The 20961-nt window shown below is 41.3% G+C and overlaps 1 protein-coding gene across 1 annotated transcript in view; it reads left to right on the top strand.

Annotated features, from left to right (window-relative positions):
- Nucleotides 1-354: 354 nt before the first annotated feature.
- Nucleotides 355-20961, top strand: part of ST6GALNAC5 (ST6 N-acetylgalactosaminide alpha-2,6-sialyltransferase 5) — a 175736-nt gene continuing 155129 nt past the window's right edge. The window contains exons 1-2 of the mRNA XM_059058198.2: nucleotides 355-722; nucleotides 1517-1714. Coding sequence (XP_058914181.1) covers nucleotides 708-722; nucleotides 1517-1714 — 213 coding nt within the window. The 5' untranslated portion in view covers nucleotides 355-707. The remainder of the gene's footprint in view (nucleotides 723-1516; nucleotides 1715-20961) is intronic.

The following is a 20961-nucleotide window of genomic DNA, read 5'->3' as shown; positions in this document are numbered from 1 at the left end:
TGAATGAAATAATTTCGATGAAAATGAGGATATAAAGATTGCATGAGAATAACTCGATTTAAAAAGTAAAATTAAGGGGAAGAGAATATCAGAAAGCTTACAATTGGAAAACTGAAACAATAATTTCTTTGAAAAAATTATTTCGTGACAGATTCCTCCACGCTATGAACATAAACGCAAATGCTATAAATAGAGCTATTGACATTTGGGCTGTTGACTTGTTTTTATCAAAATTACAGAACAGAAATCGTAGTTTGCAAATTTTCAAATGGCTATCATGTTCAGAATCCAATAGGGTTCTCCTTCCCTTTTACTTGATGACTTCATAAAAGATAAATAAGCCCTCGGACCAAGAGGTGGGTATACGGGCACGGTTAACTCTCTCGCCCCAGAAATTCTACTCGGCTGAAAAGATTATTATTTGGGGGCGGGAAGGGGGGAATGCAGAGGGCTTTAGGACCCGGCAGGCGACAGTTGTGTAGATCGCTGAGAGACTACGAGGGTCCGGTTCAGCTTCAATTCTGTCTCTAATCTCTGCAACAGCGGCTCTTCCTGGGTCCCGCGGCTTTCCTGCTCACTCAACCGCGGCTGGAGGCCCGGCGAAAATCAGAGCCCTTTCCGCCCCATCACCCACGATGGAAACCCTCCAAGAAAAAGTGGCCCCGGACGCGTGTGCCTGAGGATTCCGCACAAAAGAGGTGCCGAAAATGAAGACCCTGGTGGTGAGTCATTTGTTATAACTCCTCTGGGCAGAGGCGGGACCCCTGGGCGCAGCGTCCCCGGGGCGCACGGGAGAGCTCCAGGGTGCCTGACCCTGCGCTGCGAGGTCGCCCGTTACAAAGGGACAACTTTCCACCTGCTCCGCGTGCACTCCCAAATTCCTCGCTTCAGCCTGGCTCGGAATCCCAGAGCCCGAATGGGAACTCGGGTTGCTGGGCTCCTAGATCTCCGGCGGGAGGTCCGAGCGGCCAGCGGAGAGCTAGAGAATCCTTGGAGTGGTGGGCGCCTTGCTCAGGGATGGGGATGCCCTAACGAAACAGCCTGGCAAAAAACTAAGAGGGGCGGGAAGGGGGGACCTTTGCAGACTTTCTTGGTTTCCTTGTCGGATTTCAAACTTGCAAGGATCGCCAAGGTAGAGCCCCACGGGTCCAGAAAGGAGAAGCTAGACATTCCAAAGCCGAGCTGGGGCAGAGGGCCCCCTCCCAAAGTGTGAGCCCACCCCTGCCCCCGCCGCCGGCGCGCTCTTCTTCGCGTAGCCGGGCGCCACGCACCACCTGTCCTCTGCCGAGGGATGTGGGAGGCGGCGGCGGCCCAGAGCAGCGACGCGCGGGGAGCATCCCCTGCCGTACGCGGGGCGACGGTGCCTCCTCTGCCGGGCTGCGTGCTGCCAAGGTGGGACCCGGGCTACCCCCGCTGCCCCCGCCCGTCTGACCGTCGCGCCGGAGTCCCCGCCGGGCGCGCTCCTCCCGGGTGGGCGCTCAGCGACTCTCCTGTGCTCTCTCCCGCTCTCCCGCAGCGCCATGGTCTGGCAGTGTGTTTAGCGCTCACCACCATGTGCACCAGCTTGTTGCTCGTGTACAGCAGCCTAGGCGGCCAGAAGGAGCGGCCCCCGCAGCAGCAGCAGGCAGCGGCGACCGGCAGCCCCCCGCCGCACCCGGAGGCCCCCGCGGGACCGCGGCCACTGGACGGATACCTTGGCGTGGCGGACCACAAGGTGACAGCTTGCTCGCCAGCCTTCCCGCCACCCAGCCTGGGGATCCCGCACACCTGAGCTTGCCCCCCTTCCACGGGGTTGGGAGGCGCCGTGAGTAGGTGCCATTCAGAGGCTGGAAGTGCGAGTGGACCCGCTGGGGTGGGACAGGATAGTTCCTACTTGGTGTGAATTTCTATTTGGAGAAGGAAGCAAAGTTTTTCCGGGAATAGGGATGAGATGGGTGCACCCCAAAGCCTAATTTCCTAACAGGAACTGTCCCTGGAATTAGAACCGCCTCATCCCCAGAATTGCAGCTATCGCTGGGTGCAGGGTTCCTGAAGCCTCGGGTTTGGCAGCCAAGTCGCGCCCTAGTGGGAGGAGACCCGGGAATGGCGCGGGTATCAGCCCGAGCTTACCTCCGACAGGGAACCGGAGGCTGAGTAGCAGGCAGTCCTTGGCCGCAGCTCAGGCTCGCAGACTCCTATATGATCTCTGCTTCGGATGCTCTGGGCTAAATTACTACAGCCCTGGGGAGCGGTGCCCAGGCAAGCGCGGAAGGCTTGAGGCACAAACTCAGCTTCCATTGGCTTGAAACTCATCGTTGAGGGCCTGTTTTCCTCTGTCTTCCCGGAAGCCGCTGCATGGCTTGGCTAATAATTAATAAGGTGAATTTTTAAGAAATTGAGCCTTCTTTCCCTGGAATAATAAATCTCTCGTTTCAGTGTGTGAAGCCTCTGGGAGAATCCTAATCAAGTTTCCTGATTCTGAAAAGATATTTTAATACAGTTTAAATGTATTCCCCATTATTTGAAGATGCTAATATATTTTTATTAAAACACAATTCCATTCTGTATATGCCCTATAAAGCTAGAGGATTTCTTGAAACCACCCAGCTATTCTGCTTTTTGTATTACTAGGTTGTATGGTTGTGAACCAAAGTAATATTTAGCAGGTGCTCCTTTTGTGTGAAAAGATGGTTCTAACCGTGCATGAAAAAGTCAAACTTTTTTAAAGTGGCAATCAAAATACTTCTACTCATTTGTGCAATGGATAATGCTAAGGATTTTGGAGGATTCAAAAGAATTTAAGGCAGGACGCAGCCTTTCGGGATTTTGGAATGCCTGTGGGAAAATAAACAACATACCGTGAAATGTGGATGGATGGATAGATGACAGAGAGACAGAGAGATAGACAATAGATATAAATGTATAGGAAATACTGGATATAAACAGTTATTATTGTTGGAGTACAGAGATGAGAAAGATCTCTGCCTGGGTAGGATCAAGGAAAGTTTCTTTGAAAAAGTGGAACTTGCACTGGGAAGAATTCACAGAAGCAGAAAAGAGGGAGACATTTCATTAGGAAGTGATTTACTGGGGAGGGTGCTGGTGGTAGATCTTAAATCAAAAGTAGAGAGGGCCATCAGTTTCACAGTTTCTGTTTTCACAAGCTTCTGTTTTCTCTTTAAGTTGTTGATTGATTACATACTTTGTATGTGCATGTGCAAGCAACCCATAAGGGCTGGAGTTCTCCAAAAGTTTGTGCATTGATTTCCCACTGTGGAGGGATGTGGTGTTTATGTGTTTATAATGAATATATTGAACATGGTGGATTTTCATGGCTATTGTTTAGTGGAAATGGCTATCTAGCACTTGTGAAGCTTTGGTTAATAGGGGTGTCAAAAGGTAAATTTGCTGAAAGCTTTGATCTGCCTTTAGGAAGATATTGCTATTACTTCCCTTCCTGTGCTCTCCTGCTGGACAGACACCAGCTAAGAACATTGATAGCCTAAGTCAAAATATGATGCCCTCATGTTCTTTTTCAAAACAGTGTTTATTCACACAAATATGTTGGATTCCATTTTCAATGTAACAGAGCCTTATTTCATTAAAATGAAGAACAGCCCTTTTGGGGAAGGAATGTGGGAACTCTGTATGAGAAATTGAGATAATCTGTAGTGAAGGGTTTTGTAAACTGTGAAGTGTTATGTGAATGATACATATGTGTGGAAGACCTTGGAATTCTTAGCGGAGAATTAAAAATGTGACCAGGAAAGTCTTAGCAGATAATACCAATGAAATTCTTTCATAGAAAACCAACCTCTCACAAAATTCCATACCCAAAGGGTTCAACAAAGTTTACCCTACCTCAAGCAAAGGAACAAATGCAAATATTAAAATCTATGCCTTCTCTTTAGGCATTATTCCAATTGTCCCACTGAAGGAAATGTAAACTTCTGCTCAGAATGTAGTCACTTTACTGCTACTATTTAACTGGCCAGTAGTTCGGCAGTTTCATTTCCAATGGCTGTCTGAAGATGCACCTGTAAAACGTTTATGTCTTCTCCCAAAATTGCTGTTTAGGTTTACTTGGGATCTTCCTATAGTCTTGCTTAAGCAGAGGTAGAAATCATTTGTTAGACTATTACTAGGATGTTTTTTTCCAGTTAACACAGGGGATGATAAATGAAAGCTTTTCTATTCTTCTTATGTTGCCAGATGACACTCTGCTGTTTTGCCCCACTCTCACATCAAGCTTTAGAAAAATTATAGGATATGTTGCATGTGATGACCACCAAGCCATATGCTGCTGCATATTGAATCAGAATTCCAACAGACTTTCAGTTGGCCATTGATTTACTGAATCTGGAGAGAGTTACAGATACCATTTAGGAAAACGTTCACATCTCCATGGCTAGAGGTCCCAAAGTCTGATAAATATGCAGTGTTTTTGTTCAGTTACATGATGGCATTAACATTGTAACTCCAAGATTAAATTCAACAGGTGGCCCTGATCCCCAGCACCTGAATTTCACAAATTACCGCCTGTCTGCAATGATAGTCTTGTCTCATATGCTGCAGACTGAATTACTGCTGAGATTAAATCACTATGTGCTTTTGTTGAAAGACATGCTGCAAGTCAAGCCAGTGATGAGCAATATGTGTTGAAGCTTAAAATATCACTTTGCATGGTCGTATTCCCTACTTCCTCTTTCACAAACGATGCTAGCGGAAATTGTAATTCCAGTATGACTAAGTAAGTGAAGGCTACTTGGAGTTTCTTGTGATAATGAAACAATTTCATTTTCTCTTAGATAGATTTTCTTCTCTTCATTCCCAACCCTTCCCCTGACCTTTTCCCACAAACGTTCCACCAACTCATTTCCATCTTGTTACATGTCTGTCACTGCCGCTACTGTATCTGCATCCTGCCATTTCCTTGTCCCAGATTTTGGAAGCCATTGATTTCTAATCGGATCTTCCAGATTTAAGCAAAGAAGTCAATCTTCATGGTTTGGAGAAACTTCTGCCTTTAGAACTGCAGCATAATGTATAATCAAACTAAAACACACATGCACACACACACACACACACGCACACACACACACACACACACACACACACACACACACACACACACACACACACACTCACTCACTGAATCAAGCAACCCCCAGAGGAAAGCTCCAAGTCTCCCAGCAGAGTGGAAGGGGGCATGAAGCACATTATGTGTTCAGTCTGCGTTGGCTACAGGTAGATAAAGTCATTTGCCATCTGGTGGACCCTGTGGAATGAAACTGAGAGCCGATTCCCATTTCCAGTGGACTGGAACCCTTTCCCAGAAGGCCCACTTGTCACCTGGCTTGCCCTTTTCTTAGGTGGCTTATGAAAGAGCAGTGATCATGGGGCCTGAAGCTGAGCTGCTATCTCCTCGCTTCGGTAGTAGTCCCCAAGAATGGATTTTACAAGTACCGGTGACATGCTTGCCCTTGGTTCTTTCTTTCCTTAAGCACTCAGTTATTCAGACAAAACCAAACTGCTTAGAGGTAATAGTACTATCACTATTAATTGGTAGATGTCCAGTTGGAATGATAAGACAAGTCAGTGCAAGAGATGAAAAGTAATTCAAAACAGGGAAAAAAAGGTATATGCCATATAACTTACATTGAAATTATGGCATAAGAATTCTTCCTTTAGAGAGGTATATACATTCTCAAATATAAGTTTACACCATTTATTAGACCCTGTTGTGTGTGTATATATATATATATATATAGCCTCTCACCGTTGTGGCCTCTCCCGTTGCGGAGCACAGACTCCAGACGCGCAGGCTCAGCGGCCATGGCTCACGGACCTAGCCGCTCTGCGGCATGTGGGATCTTCCTGGACTGGGGCACGAACCCGTGTCCTCTGCATCGGCAGGCGGACTCTCAACCACTGCGCCACCAGGGAAGCCCTATTGTTGTATATATTTGAGGCATCCAATGAATGATAAATAATCTGGATCTCAAAGAAATGTAAAGTGAGCTTATTTTCAGCGCTCAAGTATTACAAAATGTAATCTGCCAATGATGGCAAAACTGTGTTATCACAAAGCATCAACCAAATGGAATCATGAAATGAACTGTTTTTTATGGGAGAAGAGTTCCAATAACGTGGGTGTTTTTAACTGGAGAAGTTAAACTATTTTAACATTTACTGAATAGTTAACCTTCCTTAATTCTGAAACCAGCAGTATTTCTCCACCTTCCCACAGGAGTAATCCCAAGATACTTTTATGCCAAAGCCCAGATTGTACCTAGCAGATGGTCTGACCTAGCTGCCTCTCAAGTTTCAGGCATTCTGGCCTCCTTGCTGATCCTTGGATACTCATTCTGCCTCAGGACCTTTGCACTTGCTGTTTCATCTCCCTGGAAAGCTCTCACTCAAGATCTTTTGCATGGTTGATTCCTTATGGTCATTTAGTCCTCAGATCGCATATCATCTTCTTGTGTACCACACCCTTTAAATAGCCCCCTTCTCATAAGTCATTCTCTATCATACCAGCCTGTTTTATTTTCCTTATAATACTTAACAATATCTGAAATAATGTTAAAGTTTACTTATCTCTTGTCTGCCATCCCCCCCCCCAAGTAGAATCTAAGTGCTCTGATATCAAAGCATCCGATATATCTTGTTGACCAGTTTAAATCAAGGCCCTAATACTTGGCCATTGGTGGGCACACAATAAGTATTTATGGAAGGAAAGAAGAACACAGGGCGTATTGGGAGTGGGGTATCCCTGGAGAAGGACAAAGCTGCCTTACCTTATGTCAACTCCTTTCTCTTCAAGACACATCAGTGCAGTCCCAGGCCCTGGTATGTCTCATCTTTCCTAAATTTGATTTACTCCTCCTCCTCCTAATAATGATAATAGGAAATGATTTGAAACATGAGTCTTTGGGAATCTACCATTTTAATAGGCTTCCCTTATGGTTCTTGTGCATGTTGAAGTTTGAGAATCATCATTTGAAACGTTTTTAATCATCATAGTGTGTAGTTCTGTAACTGATTTGTTTCTGGGTTTTTGAACTACTCATAGCCCTTAGTAAATATTCATTGAAGGCCTAATAGTTGTAAAATTCCAGGGTATCCTGGAAGAAGAACACAGTCCCTGCCCTCAAAGAACCTTTGATCTAATTGGAAAGAAAACACAAAGAAGTAAGAAAGATTAAATAATAAAGCAAGTGCTGAATAATAATATGAAACCAGGAAACAGTACATCAAGGCACGGACACTAAAAAGGAGGCAATTTCTGTGATCTTTCTCATCTATAAAGTAAGTTAGATACTGTTGTTACCTTAGAAGTTATAAAACTTTCAAACTAAAATTCTATTATTCATTAGCCCTTTTAAATATATGGCTTCCTTCTGGCTTCCTTTCTCTCATTGGTTGTAAAAGGAGTTATTAGAAAAAGAGCTATTTCAAGTCAAAGAGCTATTAATGTCAAGCCCAAGCATTCCCACTTAGAGATGTTTTGGAAAAGTCAGATTCAGTGACAAACGTGTGTATAGTCACAGTGGAAACTTCCATCTGCAGTTAGACTGACTTTGCCAAGAACAGATTAGGATGATTTGATCTGTTTTCTACTCATTAGCAGGGTGATGTTGTTTGACTGTTTACAGAGGATGTGTCCTAACATAAAATATGTGTCCTAAAGGAAAACCTATAATTGCTGGGATATTGTGCTTTCTTTCTTTATTTTTTTATAACATCTTTATTGGAGTATAATTGCTTTACAATGTGTGTTAGTTTCTGCTGTATAACAAAGTGAATCAGCTACACATAAACATATATCCCCATATCTCCTCCCTCTTGAGTCTCCCTCTCACCCTCCCTATCCCACCCCTCTTGGTGGGCACAAAGCAGTAAGCTGATCTCCCTGTGCTATGCGGCTGCTTCCCACTAGCTATCTATTTTACATTTGGTAGTGTATATAATGTCCATGGCACTGTCTCACTTCGTCCCAGCTTACCCTTCCCCCTCCGCATGTTCTCAAGTCCATTCTCTACATCTGCATCTTTATTCCTGTCCTGCCTCTATGTTCTTCAGAACATTTTTAAAATAAATATAACACATACATATGTTAACATATATATATAACTCATATATATGTTAGCATACAGTATTTGTTTTTCTCTTTCTGACTTACTTCACTCTGTATGACAGTCTCTGTGTCCATCCACCACACTATAAATAACTCAATTTCATTTCTTTTTATGGCTGAGTAATATTCCATTGTATATATGTGCCACGTATTCTTTATTCATTCATCTGTCGATGGACACTTAGGTTTCTTCCATGTTCTGACTATTGTAAATAGAACTGCAGTGAACATTGTGGTACATGACTTTTTGAATTACAGTTTTACTCATATGGTAGTTTTATTTTTAGTTTTTTAAGGAATATTCATACTGTTCACCATAGTGGCTGTATCAATTTACATTCCCACCAACAGTGCAAGAGGGTTCCCTTTCTCCACACCCTCTCCAGCATTTGTTGTTTGTAGATTTTTTGATGATGGCCATTCTGACTGGTGTGAGGTGATACCTCATTGCAGTTTTGATTTGCATTTCTCTAATGATTAGTGATGTTGAGCATCCGTTCATGTGTTTGTTGGCAACCTGTATATCTTCTTTGGAGAAATGTCTATTTAGGTCTTCTGCCATTTTTGGATTGGGTTGTTTGTTTTTTTGATATTGAGCTGTATAAGCTGCCTGTATATTTTTGAGATTAATCCTTTGTCAGTTGCTTCATTTGCAAATACTTTCTCCCATTGTGAGGGTTATCTTTTTGTCTTGTTTATGATTTCCTTTGCTGTGCAAAAGCTTTTAAGTTTCATTAGGTCTCATTTGTTTATTTTTCTTTTTATTTCCCTTTCTCTAGGAGGTGGGTCAAAAAGGATCTTTCTGTGATGTATGTCACAGAGTGTTCTGCCTATGTTTTCCTCTTAAGAGTTTTATAGTGTCTGGCCTTACATTTAGGTCTTCAATCCATTTTGATTTTATTTTTGTGGATGGTATTAGGGAGTGTTCTAATTTCATTCTTTTATATGTAGCTGTCCAGTTTTCCCAGCACCACTTATTGAAGAGGCTGTCTTTTCTCCATTGTATATTCTTGCCTCCTTTATCAAAGAAAATGTGACCACATGTGTGTGGGTTTATCTTTGGGCTTTCTATTCTGTTCCATTAATCTATATTTCTGTTTTTTTGCCAGTACCATACAGTCTTGATTACTGTAGCTTTGTAGTATAGTCTGAAGTCCAGGAACCTGATTCCTCTAGCTCCGTTTTTCCTTCTCAAGATTGCTTTGGCTATGTGTTTGTATACAAATTGTGAATTTTTTTGTTCTAGTTCTGTGAAAAATGCCATTTGTAGTTTGATAGGGATTGCACTGAATCTGTAGATTGCTTTGTGTAGTATAGTCATTTTCACAATGTTGATTCTTCCAATCCAAGAACATGGTATATCTCTCCATCTGTTTCTATCATCTTTAATTTCTTTAATCAGTGTCTTATAGTTTTCTGCATATAGGTCTTTTGTCTCCCTAGGTAGGTTTATTCCTTGGTATTTTATTCTTTTTGTTGCAATGGTAAATAGGAGTGTTTCCTTAATTTCTCTTTCAGATTTTTCGTCATTCGTATATAGGAATGCAAGAGATTTCTGTGCATTAATTTTATAACCTGCTACTTTACCAAATTCATTGATTAGCTCTAGTAGTTTTCCGGTAGCATCTTTGGGATTCTCTATGTATAGTATCATGTCATCTGCAAACACTGACAGTTTTACTTCTTCTTTTCTGATTTGGATTCCTTTTATTTCTTTGCTGTCTCTGATTGCTGTGGCTAGAACTTCCAAAACTGTGTTGAATAATAGTTGTGAGAGTGGGCAACCTTGTCTTGTTCCTGATCTTAGTGGAAATGGTTTCAGTTTTTCACCATTGAGAACGATGCTGGCTGTGGGTTTGTCATATATGGCCTTTATTATGTTGAGGAAAGTTCCCTCTATGCCTACTTTCTGCAGGGTTTTTATCATAAATGGGTGTTGAATTTTGTCAAAAGCTTTCTCTGCATCTATTGAGATGATCATATGGTTTTTCTCCTTCAGTTTGTTAATATGGTGTATCACATTGATTGATTTGCATATATTGAAGAATCTTGCATTCCTGGGATAAACCCCACTTGATCATGGTGTATGATTCTTTTCATGTTCTGTTGGATTTTGTTTGCTAGTATTTTGTTGAGGATTTTTGCATCTATATTCTTCAGTGATACTGGTCTGTCGTTTTCCTTTTTTTGCATGATATCTTTGTCTGGTTTTGGTATCAGGGTTATGGTGGCCTCATAGAATGAGTTTGGGAGTGTTCCTTCCTCTGCTACATTTGGGAAGAGTTTGAGAAGGATAGGTGTTAGCTCTTCTCTAAATGTTTGATAGAATTCTCCTGTGAAGCCATCTGGTCCTGGGCTTTTGTTTGTTGGAAGATTTTTCATCACAGTTTCAATTTCAGTGCTTGTGATTGGTCTGTTTATATTTTCTATTTCTTCCTGGTTCAGTCTTGGGAGGTTGTGCTTTTCTAAGAATTTGATCATTTCTTCCAGGTTGTCCATTTGATTTGCATACAGTTGCTTGTAGTAATCTCTCATGATCCTTTGTATTTCTGCACTGTCAGTTGTTACTTCTCCTTCTTCATTTCTAATTCTATTGATTTGAATCTTCTCCCTTATTTTCTTGATGAGTCTGGCTAATGGTTTATCAATTTGGTTTATCTTCTCAAAGAACCAGCTTTTAGTTTTATTTATTTCTGATCTGATCTTTATGATTTATTTCCTTCTGCTGACTTTGGGGCTTTTTGTTCTTCCTTCTCTAATTGCTTCAGGTGTAAGGTTAGGTTGTTTATTTGAGATGTTTCTTGTTTCTTGAGGTAGGATTGTATTGTTATAAACTTCCCTTTTAGAATTTCTTTTGCTGTGTCCTGTAGGTTTTGGGCCGTCATGTTTTCATTGTCATTTGTTTATAGGTATTTTTAAATTTTCTCTTTGATTTCTTCAGTGATTTCTTGGTTATTTAGTAGTGTATTGTTTAGCCTCTATGTGTTTGTATTTTTTACAGATTTTTTCCTGTAATTGATATCTAGTCTCATAGCGTTGTGGTCAGAAAAGATACTTGATATGATTTCAATTTTCTTAAATTTACCAAGGCTTGATTTGTGACCGAAGATATTATGTATCCTGGAGAATGTACCATGAGCACTTGACAAGAAAGTATATTCTGTTATTTTTGGATGGAATGTCCTTTAATTTTCAGTTAAGTCCATATTGTTTCACGTGTCATTTAAAGCTTGTGTTTCCTTATTTATTTTCATTTTGGATGATCGGTCCATTGGTGAAATTGGGGTGTTAAAGTCCCCTACTATGATTGTGTTACTGTCGATTTCCCCTTTTATGGCTGTTAGCATTTGCCTTATGTATTCAGGTGCTCCTATGTTGGGTGCATAAATATTTACAATTGTTATATTTTCTTCTTGGATTGATCCCTTAATCATTATGTAGTGTCCTTCTTTGCCTCTTGTAGTAGTCTATATTTTAAAGTCTATTTTGTCTGATACGAGAATTGCTATTCCAGCTTTCTTTTGATTTCCATTTGCATGGAATATCTTTTTCCATCCCCTCACTTTCAGTCTGTATGTGTCCCTAGTCTGAAGTGGGTCTCTTGTAGACAACATATATACGAGACTTGTTTTTATATCCATTCAACCAATCTGTGTCTTTTGGTTGGAGGATTTAATCCATTTACATTTAAGGTAGTTATCTATATGTGTGTTCCTATTACCATTTTCTTAATTGTTTTGGGTTTGTTATTGTAGGTCTTTTACTTCTCTTGTGTTTCATTCCTAGAGAAGTTTCTTTAGGATTTGTTGTAAAGCTGGTTTGGTGGTGCTGAATTCTTTTAGCTTTTGCTTGTCTGTAAAGTTTTTAATTTCTCCATCAAATCTGAATGAGATCCTTGCTGGGTAGAGTAATCTTGGTTGTAGGTTTTTCTCCTTCATCACTTTAAATATGTCCTCCCACTCCCTTCTGGCTTACAGAGTTTCTGCTGAAAGATCAGCTGTTAACCTTATGAGGATTCCCTTGTATGTTATTGCTTTTCCCTTGCTGCTTTTAATATATTTTCTTTGTATTTAATTTTTGATAGTTTGATTAATATGTGTCTTGGTGTGTTTCTCCTTGGATTTATCCTATATGAGACTCTGCACTTCCTGGAGTTGATTGACTATTTCCTTTCCCGTATTAGGGAAGTTTTCAACTATAATCTCTTCAAATATTTTCTCAGTCCCTTTCTTTTTCTCTTCTTCTTCTGGGACCCCTATAATTAGAAACTGGTGAGTTTAATGTTGTCCCAGTGGTCTCCGAGACTGTCTTCAATTCTTTTCATTCTTTTTTCTTTATTCTGCTCTGCAGTAGTTATTTCCACTATTTTATCTTCCAGGTCGCTTATCCGTTCTTCTGCCTCAGTTATTCTGCTATTGATTCTTCCTAGATAATTTTTAATTTCATTTATTGTGTTGTTCATCATTGTTTGTTTGCTCTCTAGTTTTTCTAGGTCCTTGTTAAACGTTTCTTGTAATTTGTCCATTCTATTTCCAAGATTTTGGATCATCTTTACTATCACTACTCTGAATTCTTTTTCAGGTAGACTGCCTATTTCCTCTTCATTTGTTTGGTCTGGTGGGTTTTTACCTTGCTCCTTCATCTGCTGCGTATTTCTCTGTCTTCTCATTTTGCTTAACTTACTGTGTTTGGGGTCTCCTTTCTGCAGCCTGCAGGTTCGTGGTTCCCGTTGTTTTTGGTGTCTACCCCCAGTGGGTAAGGTTGGTTCAGTGGGTTGTGTAGGCTTCCTGGTGGAGGGGATTTGTGCCTGTGTTCTGGTGGATAAGGCTGGATCTTGTCTTTCTGGTGGGCAGGACCACATCAAGTGGTGTGCTTTGGTGTGTTGTGAACTTATTATGATTTTAGGCAGCCTCTCTGCTAATGGATTGAGTTATGGTTCCTCTCTTGCTAGTTGTCGGGCATAGGGTGTCCATCACTGCAGCTTGCTGGTCGTTGAGTGGAGCTGAGTCTTAGAGTAGAGATAGAGATCTCTGAGAGAGATTTTGCCATTTGATATTACATTGGGCCGGGAGGTTTCTGGTGGACCAATGTCCTGAACTTGGCTCTGCCACCTCAGAGTCTCAGGCCTGACACTTGGCTGGAGCACCAAGACTCTGTCAGCCACATGGCTCAGAAGAAAAGGGAGAAAAAGAAAGAAAGAAAGAAAGAACGTAAAATAAATAAAGTTATTAAATAAAAAAAATTTAAAAATATTAAAAATAAAAATAATTAAAAAGTAATAAAAAGGAAGAGAAGAATGAGACCACAACCAAGCCAAAAAACAAATCCACCAATGATAAGAAGTGCTAAAAACTATACAAAAAAAAAAAAAAAACAGACAGAACCCTAGGAAAAATGGTAAAAACAAAGCTATACAGACAAAATCACACAAAGAAACATATACATACACAGTCACAAAGGAGAAAAAGGAAAAACATATATATTAGAAAAAAAAAGGAAGAGGGCAACCAAATCAATAGACAAATCTACCAATGAGAGTAAGCTCTAAATAGTAAACTAAGATAAACATAAAACCAGAAACAAATTAGATGCAGAAAGCAAACCCAAAGTCTACAGTTGCTCCCAAAGTCCACCTCCTCAATTTCGGATGATTCATTGTCTATTCAGGAATTCCACAGTTGAAGGGTACATCAATTTGACTGTGGAGATTTAATCTGCTGGTCCTGAGGCTGCTGGGAGAGATTTCCCTTTCTCTTCTTTGTTCGCACAGTTCAGCTTTGGATTAGCCCCCACCTCTGCATGTAGGTCATCTGAGGGAGTCTGCTCCCTGCCCAGACAGGATGGGTTTAAAGTAGCAGCTGATTAGGGGCCTCTGGCTCACTCAGGCCAGGGGGAGGGAGGGTACAGAATGAATCCCCTCTCCTCATGCACCCTGAAACAATGGTCTCTTGCCTCTTAGGCAAGTCCAGACTTTTTCCCAGACTCCCTCCCGGCTAGCTGTGGTGCACTAGCCCCCTTCAGGCTGTGTTCACGCAGCCAAACCCACTTCTTTCCTTGGGGTCTGACCCTCAGAGCTGGAACCTCAGCTTCCAGTCCCCACCTGCTCTGACGGGTGAGCAGACAAGCCTCTTGGGCTGGTGAGTGCTGGTCAACACCAATCCTCTGTGCGGGAATCCCTCCACTTTTCCCTCTGCACCCCTGTTGCTGCGCTCTCCTCCATGGCTCCGAAGCTTCCCCCACCCCCACCCCCTGTCTCCAGTAAAGGGTCTTCCTAGTGTGTGGAAGCTTTTCCTCCTTCACAGCTCTCTCCCAGGTGCAGGTCCCATCCCTATGCTTGTGTCTCTGTTTTTTCTTTTTTCTTTTGCCCTACCCAGGTATGTGGGGAGTTTCTTGCCTTTTGAGAAGCCTGAGGTCTTCTGCCAACGTTCAGTAGGTGTTCTGTAGGAGCTGTTCCACATATAGATGTATTTTTGATGTATTTGTGGGGAGAAAGATGATCTCCACATCTTACTTCTCTACCATCTTGAAGCTCTGCTGGCATGAATTAATTTTAAGTTCAAAATATTTAATCTCTTTATGATTCTCCTTTGGCATGGCATAGGATCTCCTGGACACTTGAAGGGAGTGAACCCTCTTACCCTTTTCACATGTGTCTGTAACATATGGTGACTATATTTCCAAACCAAATCTCATAACTCATGGTATAATGAATTTGAACGTAATTGTGTTGGCCACAAGACAGAATATTTGCAATCAGATCCATCTTGGAAACATGACATCTGTTATAGAAGGGACTTTCCATACCTCTGAAGTCAAACAGCAGCTCAGTATAATTCTTGTCCTGCAAATATTGGGATAAAGAGAGATTAAAGATGAGAAAAGACTGAAACATTAAAACCCATCATCAATCAGTAAATCATTCTCTAAACCTTCTATACCCCTATTAAATAGCCTTTGATCAGCTGTGAAGGATCTTAGATATAGAAAGACAAGGAATGATTATTTCTTAAATAATAATATTATTACCCATACCTTGTGATTCAAGAGAAGAATCCCCTTGTGAGTCAGTAGATTTATGATCAAATGATCAATAAAAACTTGGGGGTGGGGGCATTTATGAGAAGACTAAGATGCCTCTTCATAAGCTCTTTTGGTCTTAAACTCTTAGTGTGGGCCTGGGACAAATAAATATTTTCATTGCATGCTCTATTCAATATAGTTTCCCAAATAAAAGCCACAGGCTTGAATAGTCTCAGTTTAGACAGTATATCGGCAGGGAAGCCTTCCTGGACTTGTAGCGCAGGATAGATCTGAGCTCTGTGTTTTGTCATCATAGCCAGCATCGCATGATAATACTTATTCTGGTTGATTGTCATTTCTTGTCTAAAATTGTCTGCTTTCTCAGCTTGACTCTTGGAGACAGGGAATTTTTTCTCTTTTTTTGTCATTGTATTCCCAGCCTGGCATATAATGGGTCTTCAATAAATATTTGTTGAATAAATAAGTGTATCTATATAAAGATTTTATATTTCTTCTAAAATAAGACTGTTTCTGACTGCTTGGAGTTACTGACAAGGAATAGCTACACATCATAAATGTCAGTTTCTCCAGCCACAATTTGTAGTTCTGTAACTATTTCATTTCTACTTTCTTGTACTAATCAGAGCTCTTAAAACATACTCAAAATTTTAGAGCTAGAATGAAAACTTCAAAATTATCAAAAGGAATTCATGAGTGGTCATGCGATATGCCCAAAGTCGAGGGTTAGTGGCAGAGCTAGGGCTAAAATGTAGGTCTCTAATGTGAATATCATTACCGTAAGGGAAATTCAGTGCCAGTATATTCTAAGCCGTGACTCAACATTATTTGAACAGAATTTATTAAAATGGAGAGCCTAGGCCTATCTAGTTATTGGAAAGAGATAAATATTTAAACATCTTATTATTCTGAAATGAATTTGAGAATATGCCTCTGGGTAGTTAAAAAGAGCTCCCACCAACCACTGACTTAGTAACGGGTACTCTAAAGGCTGCACAAAATGCATGACGTCGATGTAATTGGAACAATTTGCAAATCAGAGTGGATTTTGCCTTTAAAAAGTAAACCAAGCCAAAAGAAGTGTCGTGTTTAATTATTTGCAGAAAATGTCATGACTAGACCGCTTATTTATCTGAATTACCTTCTCCACAGTGGGGAAGGAAACACCATTGGGAGACTCAGTTCACCAAGTATCTGGACTGCCATTCTGCAAGTAACCATTGATTCTTCCTAAATTCTGAGATGTGATTCTTACTCTGAGATAGAATTACTTTAGACAAATAAGAAACCATTTTACCCATGGTAGGGAAAATTAACCTTGATAGTTGTTGTAGTTCAGAATGGAAGGGAAACTTTCTTTATTATATTCCCTTTTAATAGCTAAGGAGGTGTCTTTATTGTTCCTAGGAACCTCACAGAGTCTGATACCCTGGCAGACTGAAATGAAGAGTTAAACCATTTTTTAATAAGAAAGCATATTCTGGAAATTAATTGCACATATGGGACCTCTCCACTGACTGAACTGCATTACTGTGTTTCTCATTTACAGATTTGCTTGTGTTCCCTGCATGCCTCCAATGGCTTCCCACTGCCTGGAGGATCATTTCAGACTCCATAGGAAGGCTCACAAGGCCCGACAGGGTCTGCATGGCCTAATTCTCCAACCTCACCTCCCACAGCAGCCCACAGCCCAGGCTGCACATACCCTGGGAACACAGCTTGCTGTTTCACACTTACCTGCTCTTCCTCCCTCTCTGATTTTATCCACCAGGTAGGGGACGAATCATCCATTAAAATCCAGCGCAAGCATCTCCTTCCTAAAGTTTTCCCAGATACGACCTCTATGCAGAGTAAGCCCCGCATTGTCTTATGCCAGCAGTGTATCAGTTAGTCAATCACATATTGGCTGAGTGCCTACTATGTGCTAGATTCAGAGGAGGAAACAAGAGGAAGGACCTAGTCCTTACCCACAGGAAAATCACAGTGGAGGAAGCACATATGACAATGACTGTATCTATGTAAGTGCTAAAATATTCTCTGTATCCTGTGCAGGCCTCTAATCACAAAGTATTGCCATTATTTGTCTGCATGCTTGTCTCCTCGACTAGGCTGTACCTTCTTGAGACCAGGAACATAACTTATCCATCCTGGTATTTCCAGAACCTAAAGCTGTACCTCATACATGTCGAGACTCAACAAATCTTTGTTGAACGTTAGGTGGACAGAATCCTGTTGTAATTATATGTAATAGGAAGAGATTTGAACAAGTCTGGCTAATAGACTTAACATAAGAATGACAGAAATGATAAGTAGGGGCAGAAGGGCTTCACATTTGTGGCAGACACATCTTTAATTTCTGGTTCCCCTTTAAATGCAGAGCAGCATTTGCTGATCTTTCTAGAGTGGTTGCCCAGGTGTTGAGAGATGGGAATGCCTGTATTTGAGGACAGTATGGTATCCTGGGAGGCAGGGAGGCATGTCCAAGCTTTTTACTTGGTATGAGCAGTTTGGAAAGTCATGTAACTTTTAGGCTAGTCTGTAGAAGGGGCAGTTAAGCTAGATTCATTCGTTCTCTCATTTATCAAATAATATTGTGTGACTTGCCATTGTGTTCGGGACCCAGAAGGCAACAATGCACAAGGTGGGATCCCTGACTCTATGAAATTTACATCTAAGAGAGAGGTATGTAAACAGACATAAAATTACAGCACAGATTTGGAAAGAAAGATTTACATGTTATGGAGATTAGCTTTTTTTCCTGAAAGCTTTGAGGAAGTCTTTAAAGGGTGAATTAGAGGAGTGACTTCATCAGATGTGTGTTTCAACGGATCCCTGTGGCTTTGGCATATGGCACAGGTCAGAGGGGTCCTAGATTATAGGAAGAGGGTCCAGTTAGCGGAGTGTGGATGTGATCTGAGTGAGTGAGAGGAAAAGAGACCTAAGGTTTCCGTCTTAAGTTTCTGTGATCACCCACCCCACTGTGTCGGTGCAGACAGGCTGAGTGCATCTTCTCGAGCAGCAGAAGGTTTGTGGTTCAAGATTGCTTCTCTGTATTTAGTGAAAAGAGTTTGAGGATGATCCCAGATGGCACTCCAACTTTGTCTAATTTTGAACCTCACTGTGCATCTTAATACCGCATACTGACTTGAGCAAAACAATGGTGTGATGGTTAAGGCTGAAGCAAGCTGTTCGTGGAGACTCCCTGATGCACACTGGCAACGAATGACAGGAATTAAACCCTCCACCTGCAGCAGAGCCAGTGGAGTGTGGCATAAATGTGATGAAGACACTTTATTAGGTAACAGTTCTACTGGGAGAGAATTTATCCTAGAATAACCTTATCAAGGGAGACTTTGTTGCATAATAAATCTCACCAGGTATAGATCTGTTGGAAGTATGGGGTGGAAAGTGGTTTCCTCTCCTTTCATTCCCATAGTTAGAGAGAGAGCAATTAGTGTTCTTTTAAATCACTTCAATCTGTTCACAGCTTCTAAGAAAAGTAAAGTTTCTGTTTGCCTTGCACCAGAAGGAAAAGTTTGTCAAGGTGGGGGGGTCTGCTTCCTAATTCATTCAAAAGCATTTGGTTGGGAGCAAAAAATATATACATCTGAATGAACTCTGGTTTTATGGGGCTCCTATTTGGAGTTACTTGGCAATGTTGCACCTGCCAGGCTGCCATCAGGGATTTCCAAGTTGTCTCCCATCACCTAAGTAGTATGTGCTTCCATTCTGTAGTGCAAATCATAAAGCTGGATCATTTCATTTTTATTCCTCTTGTTGCAAGTTTTGAACAAAGTGGTGGAAGTGATCACATTCTGCTTGTTTTCTGGAACATGGAAAAGGGAGAGGGGATTATAAGAATCTGGGTGTGTTCCCCACTACCAAAGAAAAAGAAGCTTTACCCTGATGCTCTAGCCATCATGAATCCCTTGAAGAATTATGCCCATCACTCTTACTAACAACTGTGTGTGGTTTTTGGCTCTATTTGAAATGTGATGGAATTTTAATACAGAAGTTCAGAAATAAAAGAGAAAGCTGTCATAAGAGAACAGGGTATCCGGACTGGATGGGCCTGCACTAGTGAAGTATAAAGATGAAATAACTGGACCCAGGACCAAGAAAAAGGACCAGAGTGAAAAAATAAGACCAGCTGCTTCTTCCCTGTTAACAAAGGGGCTCTCTTTCTGGCTGTACAGACATGAAATACTGATTGGGTTCTAGAAAGGCAGTAAGGGTGACTTGTCACAGGCTCTGCAGTGGGGTAAGAGTGGTTTGACATTATTACATTTGAATGTGATTTGTTGTGCTGTGTGACAACAGAACAGAACATCAATGGTCAAGGAATCCGTCGAAAATAAGTTCCTCTGACTAGGAATCACAATGTTGTTTGTTTTTTCTTTTCTGAAATGAGCACCGTGGTGGCCTTCTAAGATGAGCAGGCTCAGGTCCTCAGGGGAGTTATTAATCTCTGCCAAATGAAGGATCCTTCTTAATGGGTCCACAGAGCATCTTGATGGTGTCTCACCCTTTAGAAGGTCTGAAGGATGGAAAGGAGGCAGACCTGTATCTTCCAGGGTATTCTGCCTGTGAACACCAAAACTCAGTACTATTTCAAGAAAACTATGCCTGTAGACCGTATCTGAGAGCGTGGAATGCCTTCTACCTGAGAAGAGCTGCTTCTGCATCATCCCCGCAATAGCATGTTGAAAAAGAAATGAGAGAAGAGATATATAAGGCTAGTTTTGAAAAGCAAACTTTACCCCCACCCAGTTGCATATATTCTCATTGTCTTCTCAAAATGGCAAATGGTAAAAAAAGAAAATAACAATTATTCATAAACTTACCACCCAGACATAATTACTGTTGATAATTTAATGTATGTCCTTACAGATTTTTTTCATACATATCAAATGTATGTGTCTGTTACACTTTAATGTACTTCTATCCTTTTAATTCATATATGTTAGGTATTTGGGGTCTATATGTATATAGTGTTACCATATCACATGATTGGTAGTATAGCAGAGGGCATGAGCTATACAGTGAGATCCTAAAGACATTTTTTTTTTTTTTTTTTTTTGGCTGCATTGGGCCTTTGTTGCAGTGCGTGGGCTTCTCATTGCAGTGGCTTCTCTAGTTGCAGAGCACGGGCTGTAGGCATGCAGGCTTCAGTAGTTGTGACATGTGGGCTCAGTAGTTGTGGCTCGCTGGCTCCAGAGCACAGGCTCAGTAGTTGTGACACACAGGCCCAGTTGCTCCGTGGCATGTGGGATCTTCCTAGACCAGGGCTCAAACCTGTGTCCCCTGCATTGGCAGGTGAATTCTTAACTGCTGCACCACCAGGGAAGTCCCCAAAAGACATCTTTTTTAATAGCTTAAAACCCAAATATATTCCAGTTAGAGTTGGGATAATTAGTAAATGTGTCTTGATATTGGTACTGAGTTCTCCACTTATTAATCCTGAAGATGTGTACATCCTTTCTTAGAATAAACACTTTTTTTTTCCTTTGGTGGTGGTGCGCGGTTTGTGGGATCTTAGTTCCCCGACTCCCCATCCAGGGATTCGAATCCGCACCCTCAGCAGTGAAAGTTTGGAGTCCTAACCACTGGACCACCAGGGAATTCCCTAAACACTCTTCTCTTTCCTTGTTGTTTACAACTCTCCAGCACTTTTTAGTTGTGGAGATGCTTCCATCCCTACCTTTCATCCTCTGCCTGTTTGCTTAGTTACAGAAAGTGTTCCAGGATTTTTCAGTTTTATGAATCATTCCCAACAGTCCCTTAATCCTTCTGGTCACATTTCT

The sequence above is a fragment of the Kogia breviceps genome, chromosome 1 (genome assembly GCF_026419965.1).
Source record: "Kogia breviceps isolate mKogBre1 chromosome 1, mKogBre1 haplotype 1, whole genome shotgun sequence".
Lineage (NCBI taxonomy): Eukaryota > Metazoa > Chordata > Mammalia > Artiodactyla > Physeteridae > Kogia > Kogia breviceps.
Note: the sequence above shows the minus strand (reverse complement) of the source record. Positions and strands in the feature narration are given on the sequence as shown.